Raw genomic sequence first — 23,391 nt, forward strand, 5'->3', positions numbered from 1 at the left:
TGTTCATAATAATACTCTTAATAACCCTTCGTGAGTGTGGTTATTAAGTTTTTTTGAAAAATTCTTATGAAAAATCAGGGCAGTTTAAAAAACTGATAAACGGAGTTTGTTTCTAGTCAACACAAAAATATTTCGAGGAAACAAGATTAAAACATTTTTGAATAGTGAGTTATTATTAAGAATATAATGCGACTAAAACAATCTTAATTTAATAATGTGCATAAAATGGTAAAAGATCTCTTGTTTTGTTTATTTATTATATTTTAAGCCATAGACACTGCGTTGACTGTAAAATACAATACAATAAAGGTGTATTGGTGAACTGTTTTAACCATATTATTATATTACTATTACCATTTCTAAGTCACTATAGAAACATCATAAAAAAAATAAGGGTTGATATGATTAAAAATAAATACAGTGCTTACCAGTTACAAAAAGACGTCCAGAGATGGCGCTGCTAATCACTTCTCCAGTTAGTCGATGTCTAGTTTGGCAACTGTAGCTGGTTAAACCATCTGCTTGATTTACGTTCCTAATATAAAGCTCTCCTGATTGAATTATGCTGTATCTGCCTCCTGTTGTCAACAGAAGTAAATTGCAGTGCGTTAAATGAGAAAAGTAAGTTTTTCGCTAAAATTTATAGAAAAGTATAGGAAATCCAGACAATATGTAGTGACATAGATAACAGAAATCAGTAAAGGGAAATTTCTGAAGATTTTAGTTGCATGGAAATTTCCAGAAAAAAAAAAAGAAGAAAGAAACAGGAAGGAGCGAAATACAATTAAAATTTAGTTTTGGAATCGAAAAATTCGACAGTGAACTGTAATTGACTAGCATGTTATGTTTTATGCTATATAGAGACTTCCATATTGATTGCAATATTTTTACAAAACCTTATGCAATATTTATTTATTCAAGTTTTTGCAAATTTTCAGTAATATTTATTCAAGATGAGTACGTGAACAGCTATTCAAGTTAGATAACGATGAGTAATTTACTTTGATAAATATTTGCATTTAAAATAAGGACATTATTTGGGTAGTTATAGAGCCTCCTTAGCTCAGTTGGTATAGTCTATAACAGCGTTTCTCAACCTTTCTAAGCCCAAGGACCAGTAAAATGCCTAAAACAATTCTACGGACCACTTAAATCTTGCCATACTGTCTATGGCAATAAAACTATATTGTTGTTCACCCCTCTTTTATTATTCATCATTTTGTCGCTACAAATTTAGCGACATATGAAGTGAACAACAATATAGTTTTATTGCCTCTGCGAACATTCTGACGCTATTTGTTGATTTTTTTAAGGATCCATTTGATTTCAATAATTTTTACTTATTCAGTTTTAATTTGTTTTGTTTGGATAATTAAAAAAAAAATTTATTTAATTAATTTAAGTCTGCCTGCGGACCACAGGTTGAGAAACACTGGTCTATACCAACTGAGTCTATACTATAGACGAAGCCCTTTCGTCGGAAAGACCTGGCTTCGATTCCCGTCCATGATGTGAGAAACCTGGTCTCTTTCGCCCAAAGTTGAGTTAGCCGAACTCACACAGAGATAGAAATGGGACACTCCCCCCCCCCCCCCCCGGTCTACTTAAATATATATATATATATATATATATATATATATATATATATATATTGGTGTAATTATTTGTCTCATAGCTTTGCCTCCCCGGAAAATTTAGCTTTGTTTCCCCCCCCCCCTCTCTCCGGGAAATTTTCTGCGTACGTCCATGGATAGAGGGTTTTTTTACCCAGAAACTCGGGTTTTTCGTCTCTCAGAACGAAAATCCCTCACTATAAGGTCTCAACCAGTCCAAAGGAACGGGGGGGGGGGGCTCCATATTTATTTCGAGAAATACTGTCAACACAACTGATGTTGACAATATTTCTCGTCTGTGTGTTAAAAGGTTTTTTTTTTTTTTAATAATTGAGAGGTTTTGACCAAGAGAAATGATTATAGATTAAGTAAACTTGTAACGTGGTCTCTTTCTTCACCAGTCTTTTTAATACGTGTACTTAGATAATTCAAAAATGCTTTCATGAATTCCGTCTAAATTTGTTCCGAAACTCTGAAGAGGTGCGATTTATTTTACTCGTTATATAAAGAACTTCCTAACTTTATGTTAAATTCTTTGTTTGAAATATATGAGACTCGGCGATCTAATTATTCTTATGTATAAAGAGGTTCTTCTGTCGTTTCCTTCACATGTCTCATTTATTTTTAGATTCATCACTTTAGTCTTCTACTTTGACATCTGAAAGCTTGGGACACGATTTGTTAGCCGAGTTACATTTGCTTAAGGTTAGATTATAAATCGCTGCGTGGGGGAAAATCACATTCCGACTACAGAATGGAAAATGTAATGATTTAAACTTATTCTTTTTTTGCAGAGAAATGTAATCTGGGAAGCATATCTTCCTTGAACTCGTTTAAGTATTTCTTTACTTAAAATGTTCTTGATAATCGAAATGCTTTAAGAGACGAAAATACGTTTTACTTTTTGCTGAAAACTTTATTCCCCATACAAGTTATTTAATTTTAAAAATGATTACAGCTGCGATCAGCGAAAAATGAAGCATCGAATGCATACGGTTGAAATAAACGTATATTTCTAAAATTTGTGCTGAAATTTGTAAAGAAAACTAAGTGGTTAAAAACCTTGCGAAGAACAGGATACAAAAAACTTACATCAAATTCGTTCAATTTTAATTTTACTTTGTTTTATTTATCATTCTTATTATTACAAATTCCAAATCAATTTTTCATGGTAATAGCAACTCTGAATTTGACTTATTCATGTTCAGTAAAAATTATGTTGATCAGCAGGTGCCAGCGGATCAGTTGATGCTTAACAGCTAGGAGGTGTTTACCTCTAATCACAATGTTAAACAGAGTACACACTGCATACCATTGCTTATACATGCTAATAACACTACAAGAATAAAACACGGATTTCACTACATTCTTTTATCCCTCAGTGTTGAATATATTTGAATTGGATTAAGAACTTATCAAGAACTTCCAAAATCGCTTCAGTAAGTTAATTTATTGTCTTCTTTATACGTAATTTTTGAAGTATCCATTTAAAACAGCTTATGTGTAAATTGTGTACAGACGTATGTTTCAAGTCGTTATTTTTTTCATTAGAAATTAAATATATACTAAACCGTTCTTGAAGCTTAAAATTCGTACTTAAGTATCGGTTATCAAAACTTTTCAGTTTTCAAGTCTATGCTTTTAAAGGAAGTTGCATCCAAACCGAAACATAATTCTACCGAAATATTCTTGACTTTTACCGAATTAATGGATTGCCTTTGATAATTAAGGAGCTTATAAAGATTCAGACTTGTCTAATTTAACTAAATAGGATTACGTTTGATGAAAGTAGTTAATAAGCGAATGCAATCAAACGTTTTGAGTATTTCAGCTAATTTCCATATTGAATCAGAATGCAAAAGCAATAATGAGGAACTGTACTGCATTTTAATCGAGAAGATAATTGGTTTATATTCAGCTATCAAAATTTCTATTTTTTTATCCTTTTAATCTTTTTCTTGATTGATTAGGTATTAAAGCATTGATTCCACTTAACCAAAAATATATTAAGAAAGAAATTTAATCACTTTTGTTTTCAAAATTGTACGCAACAGGCATGATAATATTCTTTCTATATAATAAAATACTTTTCTGTTTTGTTTGATAATCAGTACAGTTTTGATGATGCTCTCATCGTTGCTATAGTGACAACAAGTTTTCTTCTTGGGTAAAGTAGTCTGCATATGTTCCGTAGTCGCAGGCAAGGCTGGGTAATAGGATGATAAGATGCACAGTATCACTTAGTAGCTAATAATGTAGAAAAGACCTGGGTCCGATCCCTCTAATACTCGAAGAACGGTTTTAAGGGAATTTTGAACTAAAAGTGAGCTAGTCTGTCGCACACGAAGGTGGCAGGATTTTTAATCCCCCAAAACAGGTAGATGGTCCAGACGAACACACCCAATTAACAGACATCCTTATTTCCACAAACTAATCCCAACTCAGTTGCCCTTCAGATGTTCAACGTTTGGTTCAACTTATTTCACAAACGTCCTTTTCAAAGGATCAAAAGAAAAAAAATTAATGAAATGTTTTAAAATAAAATGCATTTCAGTTTTTCTTTCATGGGTGGTACCAGCATTTCTTTTAATTCATTCCGATGTTATCCCTACTTTGCGTATAGTTAGGAACACTTGTTGACATATGTTAGATGTTTTACTGAGACATTTTTTCGACAGAGAATGGAGGAGCCAGAGTCCGTCTTGAGTGCTGTCTTGCTTCAGTGGCGACCGTATTCTTCATTTGTCTTGTTTGTCTTTACTGATGTTTCCTAAATAGCTCGGGTATGTCTTGGTATGCGAATAGGGCTGAATGCTTAGAGAAACTATTTCTCCTTCAAACAGTTTCTCATCTGGATCTGAGATTGAAGAGCATTCCTTTTTTCTGAGTTTTATAAAATTTTAGTAAATTAATTAGTTCACCGTGTTTTGTGTCCTTTCCTAAGGAAACAATTATCCTAAATCGAAAATACAATAACACATTTTTTTAGATAATTTTGCAATATTTTTTCCCATTCAGAAATTGGATGATTAGAGCTTCGCAATTCTAAAACTCTTAGAGACTGCATTACTTTCCATAACAGAATATCGTTGAGTCATTTTTGCGATTTTTTTTTCTGATAAGAGTTTAAATGAGATCAAAGATGCATCTAAAAAAATCAGCAGCCACAGATTTGTGATATTCCGTTTAATATGGTTCTTTGTGAGAATTGTTATTTTTGCTGTAATACTGACACTTAAAACTGAAAAACACGTAATTGTGTAGCCTTCACTGTAGTTGCCAAGTGTTTCATCTACTTGGATTCCAGTTCAAGACAGGGATGCTGTGCGCATATTCCCAGCATCCAAAATATCGTAAATCATCGTCTGTGAATCTTATATGGATTTTATAACCTACCAAGTGTCTCAATGGCTTTCGTAATAAATATTTAATAAATATTACATTTTGTAACCAATTGCGTATGTCCTCCTGCCCGGTCTGCCTGGAGATATTCACGAACATCAATGTACGCGATCATATTTCAGACAATTAGGGAACTATTCAGATAGTGATTTCATTATCACAGCAATTGAACTTTAAATACGTTTCTCAAAGGGGCTTATGCTGGAGGAAGCTGTGTTGCAATTCCTAACATATAAATGTATGTCGTTTCAAAGCATTTTAAAATGGCTGTATTAACCAAAAGGAATCGAGGAATTTCATAACTGCTGAAAAATCGACTTAGCTACAGACTTAGGAATTAAAGGCGTCCAGACTACCAAACAGAATAAATGTAATAACTGCTATGCATTTATGGAATATACCTGAAATTCAAGTATGAAAAACAATAAATATGACTATATATACAAAAATGATTTTCGTTAAATATTTTTCTTACATTAATCGTTAATTCAACAAGAGCATGATTCTAGCTTTTCGAAATTATATTTTCTATTATAATTTTCCGTGAATACCAGCGCAGGTAGATTTTTCCCATTCATGTTTTGAATGTTGTCTGCGCTGTTCAGATTATGTTCTGAATGTTCGTTTCCATTACATTGATGTGTAATGATTCATATAATGGAACGTCTTATATTAATCACTGAGATACTCTTAGAAATGTTAAAAATGTTTATCTTTGTAGTATTCTATGTCAAATGTATAATACTTCGATATTTCAGTTTCTTCGATATTTCATTTGTACATTTTTCCGATTGATTCACAGCTTTTACGTAAAGATGCTCACATTTAGAATTAGATAATTTTATTATATGATCATGCTCTTGATTTAAAGTATCTTAAAGCATAATTGGAATTTTTCAGTTTCCAACTGAAAAGTTTAAAAATACGACACTGTCATTGAAAATTGTGTTGGTTTTTATTTTCTTCTTAAATACTTGCATATCTTCTCCATCGAAATACGCTTAACAGTGACTTAATTAAGATTTAAAATCAAACACTAGAAATCCTGCGAATGATATTACAGCAAGATTGATTGGGTATACTTGACTCCTGCTAACACTCTGCGGCGGGTTTCATTGAAATTCTTTGCGAAGTCAATTTAGATGTTAATAATTCTCGTTTAACGGATGCATTCCCTTAGGAAGATATGAGAACGGGCCTTGACGATCTCATCCACACTTTTCTTTTCGACCTTGCGACAATCGGAGTGACAGAAAGACTCGAGTTTATATTCTTTGTTGTCTGAAGTGCGCGCACGAGCGGGACTTTTGGCCTCTCACGTGATCCTCCTTATTATCTTTGCGCACATGAACGGTAATAGCGTTGAGAATATGAAAACTTCAGGGTGGAGCAGCACTGTGAGTGTACGTGCGTGTCAGGCAGTTTGTTAGAACAGAACAAATCGTGAGATTGCAGCACCTGTCTTAGTGCTGGTATTTCCTGGAGATTTACCGGTACGTCAAGGAGGGAAGGAAGCGAAATGCTTCACATAAATTACAGAGACAATATAACAGGATGTGTGCATGTGCTGCCTAAGTGTATTAGAGAGAGAGAGAGAGAGAGAGAGAGAGCGAATACAGTTTATATCTGTAATATGTATTAGATCCACAGATGCACGGCAAATGTTTATTCTGAATTCGCGTATTGTGCTTAGCCGTTTCTGTGAGCATCAACACCTGCAGTGTCTGTCCCTCTGCTTTTCTAACAAAGAACATAATCTAAACTTTAACCCAACAACTTCTTAAGGGGTTTCTTGAAATGGGTAAAATAAATAAGGGTATGAATACAGTTTGCAAAGCTCCGAGAAAGTTTTCGCTTGTTGTATTGAATCAAATGGAATTTAGGACAAAAAGATGCGAATAAAGATCTGTTTATTCTTATTTGCATAAAGGTTACTTGAAATGTTTCTCATCAGACGGTTGGAGGCGCATCTGATTCAGCGAAGTTGGTTGAAAGAATTCTAAACAATAACTCATTCTCGTTCCATACTCGGAGTACATCACATCTTAAATTATATTCGTCCAGAAAATAACTCTACTACCGCTGTGAAGAAATGATTGGCCAGTTAAATTATAATATTAAGATTAATGGAAGTATTTTCTTTCACAAAATTTAACAAGAGAGAGAAACATCAACTGCTACGACAGGCATGCATCGTTTGACTGAAAATCCGTTCCTTTTTATTTATTTAAAATAACTTACACGAACGTGCTGCTTGAATCCCATTTATTACTAATGGGAAATCATTGGTAATAAATCTGTTCTATCTGCTTCAAGCTAAATACAAATTGGCATTTTATTTTGATTTCAAGTTAAACATAAATGTTCGGTGCATGAAGAGTGCAGCTCTTTTAAGTGAAATATCAAATGAAAATGCGATTATTTTGAAATGATTAGACAGCAGAGTTACATTTCTTCAGCATTATTAATTATAGTATCTCTGGAAGCTGATTTTTGAAGTCTAAGAATTTGTTTTTCATTTGGTGGCATTCTCTATTCTCTAAGAAAATAGACAACTTTAATTAGCTGATTACTTTCTTTCTTTTTTCTGAAATAATTTTCAATTTCGTTTATGCCACCCGCTTTTCGTATTCATGAAATTATCTTTACATGTCTTGCAAAATACTCTGCACTGTTGAACTAATGACATTTTTAACTAAAATGAATGTTATGTGACTCGATAGCATTTTAATGTGTTGAACTGAAATGTGCATTCCAAAAATTTCGATCACAAGGACTGATTTCTTTTATAAATATGTATGGTGTTATGAATACTAAGAATAATTTTTCATTAATTAATTTGTAAAAGTAAAGAAAGAAATATTAAATTAGTAATAGCTATTTGTATCAGTTGTGAGTCTTCAAGCATGAGAATGATTGGAGTATGGTTTGTTCATGGCTGAACTTTTGAATAATCTAGATTCAAACATCTTTGAATGTATACTTTTAATTAATTTTTATTATGCATATTTAAACGTCCGTCTGTAAAACAAGCACGATTTATATGTGTGTGTGTTGTTTCGTTTACAAGTAGTAAACAGCGACACAGATCACTGGCGAATGATATTGCTAAGGATAGATTATTTGGTATGCAATCCTTAGCAATATCTTCGAGTTGTAAAACGAGGAGCCCCGGAAAAAGCCTTTGACTTTTATTGCACATTTGACATTTTGGAGCTGCCATTAATTTGGGACAAAACTAGAAGACCACTAAAAGATTAATTAAATTGAAATCTAGTGTATTATCTGGATTTTCTATAGCAAAGTGAAGATTTCATATCATACCCAAACTTAAAAATCCTCAAAAGACAATCCTTTCAACCTTAACAGCGCGTACACCATCATCACCGCAAGCTGTTGCTGTAATGACAGATAATGAACTTTTACTTCCAGTATAGAGCACAAAATTTCCGTTTTCAGAAACGGAAGCAATACCTTAGCTTCATATTTTTGTTAAAGAATGGAATTTGTTACTGCTATGATGACCTTTGTCGAGAAATGAATGAAGGTCATAAGCTCTGAATCTTTTTTATTTTTTTACCTTGGGTATAATATACGTTAAAGTTACCAAGCTATTTTAATTATAAACCTGGCTTTAATCTATTTCCCAGGTAAGCAAACAGACAGGTAAGTCATGTTTGCGCCTGCAAGTAGTGCAAGTCTCAGGCAACTCGTGGTAAAGGTGGAATAAGTTCTGATCACTATTCTTAGTATTTACCCTTAATGCAAAGCACATCTCCTTGAGGAGATGTATGATGCTATGTCAAAGCACCTTATGGTAACTTGTTTTGGTAAAATATTTATAAGCTCTGTATTACTTAAACCTTAGTATTTCTAAGCCTGGCTCCCACTGATGAGACCTCAATGAAGGTCGAAACCGGTCTGGGTAGTGGCCCCTTGACTTTAATGCACAGCATCTAAACTGAACATTACATAAAACTGTGACCTTCCAGAAACGATTCTCGGCCAGAGGGAGAGAATACAAAAAACACAAGACTTTGGCTGACTTCAAGAAAACATTTCTGCTGTCATCTTAAATTAAAGTGGGTGTAACGAAAGACTTCGTTCAAGAATTGCGCGCACGCACACACACACACACACACACACACACACACACACACACACACACACACACACACAAACTGCATCCAGCACCTAACTAAAGCCATCCTTATTATTTGTCGAATGGTTAACAACGCATTCGCTCTCCCATGAACAGGTTACGGGTTCAAATCTCGCCATGGGCATGGATGTTTGTGATTGTATTTAGGTGGGAGATAAATTTCATCTCCCAGTGCCAGACCATCACCCTGCTAATTAGAGGACTGAAGTGATTTTAATAAGTTCCATGTTCTCTAAAGCGGGGTTCCCGACTGTGTAAAAATAAATAAAAATATAAAATGAATAAAAAAAAAACTCGCCCTACTCATGGTACGGATATACTATAGGTTTGCCTTTCGTGAATGGGATCACAAAAAAAGTGAGAATGTAAAAAGTGAATTTCCATTGAAATTTACTTTTTACATTCTTACCTGGACCATTTTCTTGAAACTCGATGCTGTCGTCCCCCTCAGAGTGACCTGGTTTCATCTGGTAAGAACAGCGATTCGAGAGAAAATTGAACTATGCTGGGAGGTTAGTGTAGGCTTCTTCCCAGAGAGAAGTACAAAATTTCGCGTTTGCAAAAGTAAGCAAATCTTGCTTACTTTTGCAAACGCGAAAATTTTAAAAATTTTACAAAATTTTTGAAATTTTGTGAATCAGTAACATTTCATTTTTAATATCTTGCTTATTGTAAATAGTAGCAAAACATCAGAGCCGAGTGTATGAATTTTGACTATTTATTTTACAGAATTGCTTTTGTTTTTCGAATTGGGAAATGCTTTGTGTGTGTGTGTGTGTGTGTGTGTGTGTGTGTGTGTGTGTGTGTGTGTGTGTGTGTGTGATTTTTATCATAGAACAAAAGTTACTCAAACTTATGTTTTGATATATCTGTAACGAAGATCTCTCACTTGTTGAAAAATTACCAGTGGTGAACACTGGTAATTCTGTATTTGATTACGGAATGTTGTTGATGAGAATCTTTGTTGCATAATTAGCCGGCCTGGTTGGCCGAGTGGTTGGCGTATACGCTCTCCAGTCAAAAGTCTGCGGATTCGAATCCTGCTGTGTGCTTGGATGTTTGGGATTGTCTGTGAAAATACTAGTGGTAGTGGTGGGCGGTAGATGGCGTTGGTGTAGTTGTGGTTCATTGTAGTTGGTGGATTGTGGGTGGTGTAGATAGAGTTGATGCCCTCCCTCGACGAGTCTTTGGACTCCCTGGAGGTGTCAAATAATAATAAGAAGAATTCTGATAAGAATCAGAATCTTGTTGGCATCATGTCATCAATTCCCCTGGATTTCTGCTGACGTATGGATCTATCTATTTTATCTGGAAAGGTTTCACACACACAGTTCCTAAATGTAGGTGGGGTCATTTAAGATGAATCGTATCCTTCGTGTGTTCCTTGAACCAGTTGCTTACATTACGGGATCAGGTAGAATGACGGATTACCGTTATGGAAGACCGTTTCCATCTAAGAACAGTCGCAACATAGTGCAATGCACGCGGTTTTCTAGTTGCCGGTAGAACACACCGCCATCCATTTTGTCCTAATTCTTACAAAAATACACCGGATATCATGACAAGACAGTTACTGACTTTAAAAGTAGAAAAAAATTCGGAACTTCTTTCCATATTTTTTTCTCACTCTCCTAGTCGTGTATTCCTTCAGCTTTGGAACCCCACACGTGAAAGGAACATTGGATGTTTGAGCATCGTCAGAGATACCTGGTTTCGAGTCCGGTCTTGGAAGCAAAAACTCAAAACCCACTGAAACTCTAGGTTTTTTTTTTTTTTTTTTTTTTTTTTTTTTTTTTTTTTTCCATCGGGAAAACAGAAACAGATAATTTAGGTGTGAACACACGCAAGTAACAATAGTCTTATCCTCTTAGATTGCTTCAGCTGTAGTTGTCTTATCTTACCATTGTTCTGCTCTCCATCCTTTAATCTTGCATTTGGAGATCACCTGTGTCAAACTAACCTGTACAATTGCCCATATTAGCAGTACTCACCACAAACATCCACATTCCATGCTTCTTTACAGTTTTTTAAGCGGTAGTTATCAAACCAATCTTCTTCATTTGATAATCCTTGTAACACTCAAACATTCCACGCTTCGTGATATTTTATATAAAAAAATGTTCTAAATATTCTGCTTGCCCTTCTCCGGATTGGGAGCGGACAACACATTTAATTTTTGTGCTACCAGCATGCTCTCCTATTTTAATTCTCGCAAGAAATATCTCACTTCATTCCTCTCACCGTTGATAATACTGTTTTCTCCAGACAAAACTGGAGTTCTCTTCATGGGTTTACTTGAATATCTGGCCTTTCCTGCAAAACACATCGTAACCGTGTTTGCTCAGCCCTAAAAATTTGGACTGAATTTTTCTCTCGTCATTACTACTCATGCATTTCCTAATATTACGTATATTTTACCCCCCCCCCCCACTCCCAATCGTAGAATATTATCGTCACATTTCGTGGTAGACCAAAAATAAGTCTCTAAAATGCTTCTCCCTATCAAGACGATAATCCGATTAACAGATGAAATTCTACCCCAAAATTGTCCCACTCATTTCCACTACACATTGTGTTTCGAACGTATTCCTTTTCTTTCGTAATATCATTATCCTCTTTCCATGACACAGGTAACCACGAGTATATGCTAGTCATAATCCATATCCATTTGAGCATTAGGTTTGCCCAACCAACAACTTCTCGTTCTCCTCCATCATTCTAGGCTACTTACCGTGCTTTGAAACAACCTTCCTCTCATTTCCTCACTACAAGAACATCTAGCTTTTCCAGATTTTTAAGAAATATATCAACAGGATTCTTCTATTTCTATCTTTCGCTGCTAACATACCACACTAACAATCTATGAGAAGCGTCTGCGTACTGCAATTGAAATGACGATGGCACATTCTGCACTTCGATTGGAAAAGGACCTGAGTTTAACTTTTGTCGTGAAAAGAGGAATTTTTATTTAGAATTTTCAGCTGAAGGTAAGTTAGCTGATCTCATACAGAAGTAGTGGCATCGTCTTTAATTCCGGAAACTCCGATTTTTTTCATTGCTCATACACGCAATGTGTGTGTGTGTACACACATAGTTTAGAGATACAAAATAATTTTAGTGATGCTAGATGAATGTGAGTACGTGATGGCATTGGGTGTAGATGGATGATTAAAGTATGTTGACAGTATGTTGTGTAGAGTGCAATGCCTTCCAGCGATGACACCTTAGAGTCCTTAGAAGTGTCACGTAATAATAATAAGTTCAATAGGTAACACTAGTCTTGTATCGAGTGTTAGGATTGAATCATTTTGAGAACGAACAATACTGTTAGTGATAGATGAGAGCATTAACTTCATTTGAGGTGTACTTTTACATCAGTAATACTGACTACGTTAAGCAAATTTAAACGAATTAATATTTCTGTAAATAGCCACGTTGGCCTTCAATAATCGACGCAGTGAATGGTTGAATATTCAGATAAAGAACTTTCAGACACTACCATTGAATATATTCACAAAGTGAAGCATTAACAGTTAAGAAAACTACTTTTTCTTCCATGCGTTTTTAATTTAGTTAGTTTTTTTTGTTTAAATAAACAGTTTTTCAAGTTGCTGATTTTCAAAGATTTAAATCTTTTCTTCTTTACTTCTCATGCTGCCTAAAAAAAAATCTAAACCATATTTTAAATCAAAACTTATCTACAGTAGTCATCAATCTTGTGACGAATTTAAAAAAAAAAAAAAACGTATACGTTTTTTTTTATCTCTTAAGAATAAGATTTTAGTACCTACAAAAAATATCAACGTTCCTGGAGTTTTGTTTTCGTTCATCTTACTATAATTTGTGGATTAATAAGTGGATTAAAAACTCATCAATGGAATGAAAAAATAAAATAAAAGAATATTAAAAAATAAGTAACTATAGTTAAAGAGGAGAAACGTTATTGGGTTATAAGCTAAAACCGCGTAAAACCGGAACATTAGCTCACTTCAGTCCATTGATAACATGTAGAATTATTTCCTTTAGAAATTTGAAACGCCACAAACTAACGGCATTCATTAAGTCGAGTAACGCATCTAATGGAAGTTACCGCTGGTGCCATTAAAATTGAGACACAGGATTCATTTAAACGAATGAGTGAAATTAAATTGTAATTCTTGGAATAATATTGATAACTGTTCAAATTTAGTATACACTTGAATAGATTTGTGATACGAGAACAGTTTGCCTCACAGCCTTGGTTACTTCGTCCATAAACTCGCAAAATCAGCAACAACTAAGAGACCAATGATTATATCCCACCTCTTTACTATGGTTGACTTTATTATCTCAGTATCTGGTTTCTGGAGGACGGTTATAAACCCTTGGCCCACCTATTGTAGCAGTACTTCTACTCTAGACTATCACTTTTCGTAGGTGAGATTCTCACGACTGTGTGAAATCCCCATTTTTTAGAAGGAAAATCCTTCCGCCTATATGCGAGTCCAACTAGTTCTTCAGATCAAAATAGCTTTAGTAATGTTTCTCGCAACCTAATCTACGGAGCTGCTCATTAATTACCCTTTCTTAATATGCAGTTCTTTGCCAGCCTCGGTGGTTGAGGGTACGTGCTTGAATCCACAGTCTTTGAGTGGGAGGTGATTTTTCATTAACAGTTTGAGGTCACATGACTTATTGTGATACGAGAAAAGTTTGACTCATAGCCTTAGTTACGTCGGTCATAAACTAGCAAAAACTAAGTGACTAATGATGTTTTGATAAAGGCCTTACAGTTTCCAGAACTAGATTTTCAAATAAAGTAATACGTTTCTAATCGATCATTTAATGTTACAGCTTTTTATGAGTAGAATTCTCATGAAAATACTGTAATTATCTGTTAGAATGAATTTTGTATCCGAAATATTGCAAATGATAATACTTGGACAGAAGCTGAAATCTGTTCGTGATCTTCCAGATATTTTATTCCTCACTCTAAACTAAGGAATTAAAAATTTTATTGTAATTTCAAATTCATATTTGAACTATTTAAGATGTTCTTATTTTTTAATTAAAAATGTTAACTGAATCTCAACCATGGAATATCTTCGGCCGCTTGTTCGGTTACTGTTCCAGGCTTCTGGATAATAGTGCTATAAATCTTAATGCTTTACTCTGTGAAAATACCTTTTAAGAAATGAAAGTGTTTCAAACGCCTTCTTTCTTTTCATATAAGTTCTTTACCACATGCCAAGAGATTTTCTTTATTAAAGACAAGTTAGAAACAAACTAAGCCAAGAACAAAGTAGACAGGTGGGTCTTCCCAAATGAAGAACAATTAATGGAGGTAACAGTTCACGTATGGCGCGAATGTAAAAAAAAAAAAAGAAACAGTCAGGAAATAGCACTGTAAATCCCAAGGTAAAAGAGTTGCTCTTCTACATCTTCCAACGCAATAAAATTTTTCCAGAAGGCGATGGCGAAGTTGTGTGCTTACGAGGGAAATTACAATTTGCTTTCGAAAACAGTGGAAGGCGAAGCAACAGTAACATTTAACCTTGTAATTAATTTATGTGAATAAGAAACTCTTTGTTGGTTAGCAATTACAAGATTACAAAATTACTCCGAAGAATAAACGTGAAAAAAAGTGGGCAGTAGAATTTGATACCTTTCCTTCAGACGAACTACTTAAGATGGGGTTCTTAGTGAATATTGTAATTATCGGAGTAACAATTAGAGGAAAGACGAAAGAAAGAACATGGGATCATCGTAATTAGTGGCTTGAGTCCCTAAATAAGCATACTGGATAATGTTGTTTGGGGTGTGTGTGTGTGTGTGTATGTATTCTCTTTGACTTAAAAATAATAAAAGGAATGATAATGAACAGAAAGAACGGGTCTCTAATAAAAATTATTTCAATACTGAGACAAAGCGCCACCTCCGCTGTGAAGTGTGCAATAAAAACTTGGCTCATTTCGCATTGCGATCGTATAATAATAAACTTAATGATACGTGGATTAATAACATACTGCGGTTGTCTACCCAAGCATCTCTTTCTTTTATTAGTTTCTCGAAATGTTTTATGGGCCTTATTCAGAATATTCGCTTTCTCATTAAAATCCATTCCATGTTGCTTTAACGTGTTAGACTCAGAAGCCCCGTTTAAGCCAAGTAACTCAGTTTCACATCAACCTAATAAATGCTATGCCAGAATGGTTAATCATATCTATTTATTCTTCTGTGTTTATCCGTTGTGCGTGTTTTTTTTCTTTCTTGAATGAGGAAAAAACGACCAGTTTCCAGTAAGAAAGTCCTGCCATTCGGCCATATAATACTAGTTCGGTTATTTTTAGTTGAAAAATTCTTATTGAAAGTTCTTCGCATACTAGTTAGAATTCACTTGGAAAGATCGGAATTCGAATGGCATCCAGGACACGCTTTGGCAGTAGCTCGTTTTCAAGAGAAGGCCATTTAAAACATCTCAGAATACACTCATCGTTAACAGCCATAAAATACTGGTCTCATAGCCTTAGTCGCTTCGGACGTAATTCTAATCAAACTGAAACAAATCTAGACGAATTTTCAAGTATGGTCGATCCAACTAAAAGGCATTACCGACAGCTACGGTTGCTCGCTTCCTTTTTATACTATCTTCGATTATTTTATACTATCTTCGAATATGTAATGGAAAGTTTTATTGAAACAGCAAACGGATGTGACGTAAAATGAAGTCTTCATGCTTCCTATCTTCGTATTTTTCGGTATATGTATTAAAATTATTGCTATCGCTTTCTTACAATGTCAGTAAGATTTTAGAAGTTAAAAAAACGTATTTATTATTCACAATAGTTATGTTTATCTTCATAGGTTACGTGATGACTTAAATTTATTATATTAAAGAAAAGTATACGAAAGAGATACAGATAAAAGTTTGTTTTTATTTTGAATGATCATACAAAAACTTATTACAATACTAATATAAATATCATAACTAATGGTGCCGTTATTTCTCTTAGCTCATGCTAATCGAAAATTATTTATTTATGCGTAGATGTCAGTATCATGCTTTCGTAGACCAAGTGTCAATTCTTTTCTGTACTTGTTAAGAAGCAAAGTGAAATTAAAAATGGAAAATATATTGTTTTTAAATGCAATAAATTAAGACTGTGTTAGATATGCTCTTTTTAGCCATCCCTTGCAATTACACTTTCTCAAGTTTAATTTTTAATATCAAGAAATGTATTTACTTTTATTTCGAAATGTTTTTATTTTTAACACGCATTAAGAAAATAAGTTTTCTGTCAGGATATTCAGATAATGCAGTCTATTCTAATATGGAAATATGGCGGAGATGTTTTTGGGATTTGTTGAGTGCTGAAATGTGGAATATGAGGAAGCAGTCATTGACGACTTAGGGTGTATTGACAGAGCTTGTATAAACAGGGTGCGTTTTAGTATTTAATGTTTTAGAAGCGTTTAGAGCATATGTTTAGCGATATTTGCAAGCAGTGTCGGCAGCCCTCGCTCTTTTCAACACTAATTACTTCTTTCGTTAGTGTAGTTTACCGGATCGACATATTGTAGGGAAAATGGAGTGTTGTGATGTGATAAATAGACATGTTGGTAATACTAATTGATATTTTCATTATCTTCAAAAAACGTTAGGATGTAAATGAACTCTATTATTTAAAAGGAAAAAAATTAAATACCTATAATTCTCTTTAATGCATATTTATAGTTTTTTTTTTAAGAAATGAGACTAGTTATTATTATTATCTTGAAGAAAGGGGGGGGGGATTGTGTATATTTATTATTTGTGGAATGCATCCACTGAATGAATACATAGACCATCAACTGCATCAAAATTGCGTATTATTTACCGTTTGCAGTAATATTTCCAGTTCTTTTTTTTAGTTTTAAGCAGAAGAAATTTCGGCAGTGCCATCAGGAAATATTCAGGTCCAATCCTACCCTTATGGTTAGATAGCTTTTACAAAAATAATCAGAAATATATGAATCTGGTGCACCGAAAGAAAAACTAAACAGGAAGCATGTTTGCTATTCGTAGTGTTATTTTTAAATTTCCAACTGTGATAGGGAACCATATCTTATGCTATTTTCAGAATTAAAAACGTTAACAGCTGGGATACTTTTGAAAGAATGACCTAAAGACGTTGAGTTGATTATTCCTATAAATAACTGAAGCTTAGAAATCAGTAGATCAACATCGTTTGGGATTTTAAAAGTAATGAGCGTTTTTCCCCTCTCATGCCACGATTTTTCAACGATATATTTATTGATATATTCCCAGGGAGTAATATTATTAAGTGACATACTCCAAGGAGTTTAAGGCCTCATCGCAGGAGGGCACTCTACTACATTTCGCTACACATACATCTAACCGTCTCATCTACTGCTTAATTCTCCTACCATACACAACTACCATTAATGTCATCTACCATATTACTTGGGTAATATTGCTCAGGTAATGCAGTTAGGCAAAGAAATACTATATTTTATGTATTTAGGCCATATTCGCATCAGATTGTTTAAAAAAATAAAGCAAGTTAACACCAATATTTCTGAGGATTAGCATATCATCATTTAATTTCCAGTATGGAGACCACCTGTTTCTTTTAAAAACCATACATAATCAGGGATTCTTGTATATAAAATTCTAGAAAAAAAACTAATTGCACACAATAGATGTTATAAAAGCTTTAACACTAGTGCATATAAACAACGTGACCAAAAACACGGCTGTATTAACTGTGCAAGCGTTTGAACAACGTTAATTGTTCCTGTTGCGTTCTGTGCCATGAAGTGTGTAGTATCCCAGTTCCGTGGTGTTAGATTTATGATGGATGCAGACCAAACGTGGTGTAGGATTAAGGATTAGGCTTTTGTTACATTGTATGTGGGAAGGAAAGGAGCATTTCTGAGGGCTCTTTAAATTTTCTTATTAAAGAGTTTTATGATAAATGTATGACGGTTCTGTTTTTTTGGAAATGCATGTTCGGACATGCATATTTGTTCAGACTGTCCCCATCTGGTCTGCTTGCCAAATGCCACAACAGCAATGCATTTTGTATTCTCCTGGTTTCTGTATAGAAGGACGTGGTGGGAGCTTAGATTTAAGAACCCTGAAATCTTATACATTGTAAAAGAAGCACCTTTAACACTGTACTCACAAAGCAGTATTGCAACTTTATCCGTAACATAAAATAATTAAAAAAAATCGGCTAACGCCTTTTATTCCCTAACAGGGAGTAGGCGAGGCCTTTATACCCTATCTAGCTTTTCAGAGACCGAGTGGGCAGTTCAGTCTCCATCGGTAGCCAATTAGAGATAGCTTGCCCATGTCTATCACTAATTATAGGCGGCTACTGATGAAGAGACTAGCAACCAAGTGCTGCCATTCTTGGTACCTAACCCTAACAAGATATGTTACTGTCTGAAATAATGTCGGTACTACGGTCGATTTTCTTGAGTTCACAGGACGAAAAACCCGAGTTTCCGGGAGGAAAAACCCGCTTGCCAGTGGCAGAGATCGAGTAACTCGGGAACCGGTCGACGATAGGCTTAGAAAAAGTTCCTCCAGTCAGCGACTAGACTAGAACCTAGGTCTAACTTCGACGGCCAAGCGCAGAGGATGCAAGCGCCACTTCCACTGAGCTATACAGGACTCTTATCCGTAACATTCTGGATGTAATTTCATGGCTGAAATCTTGTTTATTTGGAGGAGCTGTCGGAGGTGTATCAAGCATTTTGCTAATCGTCTTCCCATTGGAAGGAGGGAATATGCTTAAGAGAAACGCGATTCTTCACTCCTTTATTGTGACATGTTGGAGAGGTAAGTGCTGTTCCGTAATTGTTTTATAACGCCTCATTCAAACGCTTGCACATTAGCTAATGCAACATTTTGGTCATATTGTGTGTAATTAATTTTTCTTTCTAGTCTGGTTTATACAAGTTTTGTATTCCAGGTGATGCCAGTCCAACGCCTTACGAAACTTGTAGTGTTATATTGTTCGTTCTAATAAATCTGTTTGTTTAGAAATATGTGGTCTCCATTGTGGAAATTAAAGTCATCAACGAATATCATAGTTAATGGTGCCGTTATTTCTCTTAGCTCATGCTAATAGAATATTATTTTCATTATGCGTAGATATCAGTATCGCGCTTGCTTAGGCTACCAATTGTCATTTTTTTTTTGTTTTTTGATGCAGTTACAGCTACACAGAAAAAAGAATCGGGTCTGTTGTACAAATAAGCATTTTGTCCAGAAAGAAAGATGAATGGTGTATTTATACAGTACTCAGCATTATGATGAAGAATGAATGACCTCTGAATATATCGATTTATAAAAGAGCCTCAGTATCTCATTCAGTATAGACGAAGCCTATACTGAATCGAACCCAGGTCGGAAAGACTTGGGTTCGATTACTGTCCAAGACGTCATGAACCTTTATCTGGTCTCTTTTGAAGATGAGTTAAGTCGGTCTCATACGGAGGTAGAAGGTAGAAAAAAGGCGGTTTTTTTTTCGTACCTCAAAACAAACAAACCGGCCGGTAGAACACACGCAATTTACAGACAAGAATACTTAGAGGCATAGGGGTAATCGGGTAAATGCGCCCACAGCATTCCAAGTATCCTTGAATTTCCTAATCAGTAATACGAAGATAAGGAAATTCAAGGATACTTGGAATGCTGTTGGCGCTTATGTGCCTGTTAAAGCCACTGATGAATGAATGAATATCAATTTATAAAAAAAATAAATAATGTAATCCATTTAAAATAGCAGAAATGATAATAATTAAAGCAAATTCATAAAAGTATAACAAAAATGAAACACATAGAAAGTCACTCTACATCCACATTACTAACATTCGTGGTCCCTTAGAGAAATTTAAATTATGTGAGTCAGGACCTTTATGTATGTAAACAAGGCCCATTATTTCTCACAGAATCTTAACTTGTAAGCCTCAACCACTGTCCAAATTACACCCAGAACGAAGCGTTCCATCACAAAGTTGGTACTTGTGTTCATTTGTCCCAGGTTAGCGTGCCAAATATGTAATCCCTATCCTCCTCTTCTGATTTACTGAGGCTTAAAATTCTTTTTCACGCGTTGTTTCATTCACGTATTAACTTCATCACTCTCAAAGTTATAATAATCACTCTGATTTCTTTATTTCTGAAACATGATATTCTGCAGTCCAAATTCGTAGACAGTGAAATCGTATTCCGGGATAACTTCAGTGTTCACAACGCAAACTAGCTTCCCATAATTCCATTGGTCTAGCTGCACTAAATAAAGAGGTTTCGTTCAAAGTCTGTTTATCCAGTAGACTAGTATATAATTTCCACCATCCTTCGAACAGCCGGAGCTTATCTTAACTAGCTTTTTCTCCAAATATACAGTAGATATCAATTTTCTGCTTAGTCATCATAATACATGTATGTATGTCCATGTATGCACACCCTTACAGTGTTTCGAAATTAAAATTTTACTACTTTATTTACTTTCGTCCTTCACCTTATATGAACATCCCCTCTGCCGAATAATTGAAATATCAAATTTAAGAAATACCTGAAAACTGGTGCATCAAAGTGGAAGATCATTTTAACGCAAATTATGAAGTTCTATGTGAAAGGATAGATGTATGCTGTAAAAAATGCGTTTTCAGATTGTTGGAATTTATTCGAGATGGCGAAATGCCTTAGCCTCTCGCAGTTTGTATGGAACATGTTTGTTTGTTTCATAGGAATGATGACATAGAACTTGGCTTTTTCACTTTGCTACAGAGTGTTAAAGAAACAAATAAACATTCCTTTTAGCGAGCATGCCTTTGGTATTCGCACTATGAACGGTGTTACAAGAAGCCCTACGTAATAAGTATGTCTTAATACAAAAGATGGTAGTAGTTCGAGGTAACTAGAAAATAGAAGATGTGAAGTATAAAAAGTAGAAAGAAGCAGCAGCGATAATTCTTCAGTTTGATGAAGAAACTGAGGATAAATTAAGCATTCACAAGTGGAACATGAAACAGAATATAGAAAAGCAAAAACTCGCCAAAATTTAAATTGGAGAATTCAGTTAAGAAATGTAAGTGCGAAATATAAAATAGCTTGAACCAAGTCGGGGATTTTCCAGTTATTACGTCACTAACTGGCATAACAATCATACTCGTAATATCGATTTGATCTTCAGTTATATTATAGCGGAATAATTTTCTCACTATGGTTACATTTGTAACAAATGCGTAAATTTATGTCTTTACAAATAAATTGTATCCTCACTCTCGACTGTGGTCAGACTCAAGTGTTACATTGTCAAATCGGTCAGTTCCGGTTGGACGGTGATCAAATGCGCGCTATTACTCTCACGCGTTCTGCATTTGAATTCAACTTAATTTACAAATATTTCTTTGAATTGAAAAGGGGAAAAAAGAACGTACTGAGCGATAATTCAAGCGCTGCCCATCCGTTAAAAGGCGCCAAAAATTACTTCTAACTTTGACCATAGGATTAGCAGAAAGTGATCCACCGATGTTAAAACGTAGTTTTGATTTTACAGTGTTATACTATACTATCCATAATAGTTGGCTGTAATTAATGTAGCCTTATCAGATTCAGTATTAACATTGCCTCCGCGAGATCATTCAGGAAAGCTCACTCCGTGATGGCATGTCTGATCCATGTAGCCATACGTCACAATCTATTGTAAGCACTTGTATACACGTCGGGAAGCTGTTGAATGCAAGGAATGCAGTAAACAGATGGGCTGCATCTGATGCACCAACACTGTTATTTGATAGATTATATGTCGTTGATAACGTTTTCTCCCCATGATGTTCAACACACCAGCACACAACAGCGATATGAAATGATGAATTGCTTGTTAGTTTAACCCAAACTATTGCGTGAAAAGTTTAAAGATTGTAGGAAGATTGTTCGTGATTTCATTTTTGACAGAATAATCTCTCAATTACAAAATAATTATATTTAACTAACTACATAAACTTTTAATAATTAGTAGCATGCAGAAATTCCAACAAAGCTACAAAATGTGTTATTTATTTCAAGGGAGAGCATTACATTTGATGTTCAGTTTATTATTTCAATACGAGTCAAATACAGTAAATAATAAGAATATTTTATCCATTTTTATCATTTTTGACTCTCACGAATTAAAAGATCTACAAAACATTAAAAAATATTACCTACTCGTGCAGTCTTTTTTTTGTGTGCTAAAAGCATAAATCATACATAGTTGGGTTGGTTTTAGTTGAGAGCACTTTTTATAACAGAAACTTCTGATATAAGAAGTGTTATAATATAAAGTTCTCAAGAGCGTTTGAATTTATTTCTGAATGTCGATTTTTATTGGCTTACCTGGAAACAAGTGCTATATATAGTTATTTGTGTTTCCTGGAGAAAATATTCTCGAGAAACTCGTTTTCCAGATGAAAACTTGAGTTTAATTGAAACGACCCAGGTCTTTTCAACCAAATCTAAACACCAGTAGTTTACACTAGTCACACGATGATGAATAGGAACTTTGATTGTAACTCAATAAGAATTTTTAGTTTGTGAAAAGTTGATATTTTTTATTATTATATAAACTTAAAATTTAAATTTTTGACGAAAACGCATTCATTTCGCATTAAAACGAATAATTCAATTCATATGAAAAATCCAAAAACTCTTAAGTGACATTTGACCCTAGTTAACAAACAAAACATACTTGTTCTAATATTGAGAAGCCCATCTGTAGGAGGTAGGTGAAAGGTTACATGAAAACCACTTCTAATTTCTCCTGAGACTGGACAATTTATTCCATTAAAAAATATAATGAAAAAAAAAAAAACTTTTATTTCATAGGATTCGGACTCTTTTTTCTACCCAGTACATATGAACATTAAAATATACTGCATAAGTAGTATTTACGGAAAGCATATCTGATTTTGAAAATATAGTCCGGCATTCACAAATGAAATATATTTCCATTAAAATTCCAAGTATGTTTTGATATGCCAACGTATAGTAATGTAATATACAAAACATATTCCAGTACAAATTGAACCTTTATATGAATAATGGAAGTCACCTATCCATATCTGAAAATGTCAAAAATATTTACAGGCATAGTCTTCGGATTCTTTCGTTATTCATCTCGATTCATCTTCACCAAAATCACTCGGAAGTGTCCCACGCAGTCTAAGAAAAACACT

General features: G+C 34.4%; 1 protein-coding gene across 1 annotated transcript in view; it reads right to left on the reverse strand.

The window, feature by feature from the left end:
- The window catches only part of LOC150094607 (cell adhesion molecule Dscam1-like), a 198,716-nt gene that overhangs the window by 101,430 nt on the left and 73,895 nt on the right, over positions 1-23,391 (reverse strand). Inside the window, exon 4 of the mRNA XM_090411603.1 lies at positions 429-575. Within this exon, the coding sequence (XP_090267729.1) occupies positions 429-575 (147 nt within the window). The remainder of the gene's footprint in view (positions 1-428; positions 576-23,391) is intronic.

This window comes from Typopeltis vanoorti, chromosome 21 (genome assembly GCF_054136105.1).
Source record: "Typopeltis vanoorti isolate ZY-2024b chromosome 21, IOZ_Tvanoo_1.0, whole genome shotgun sequence".
Taxonomy (NCBI): Eukaryota; Metazoa; Arthropoda; class Arachnida; order Uropygi; family Thelyphonidae; genus Typopeltis; species Typopeltis vanoorti.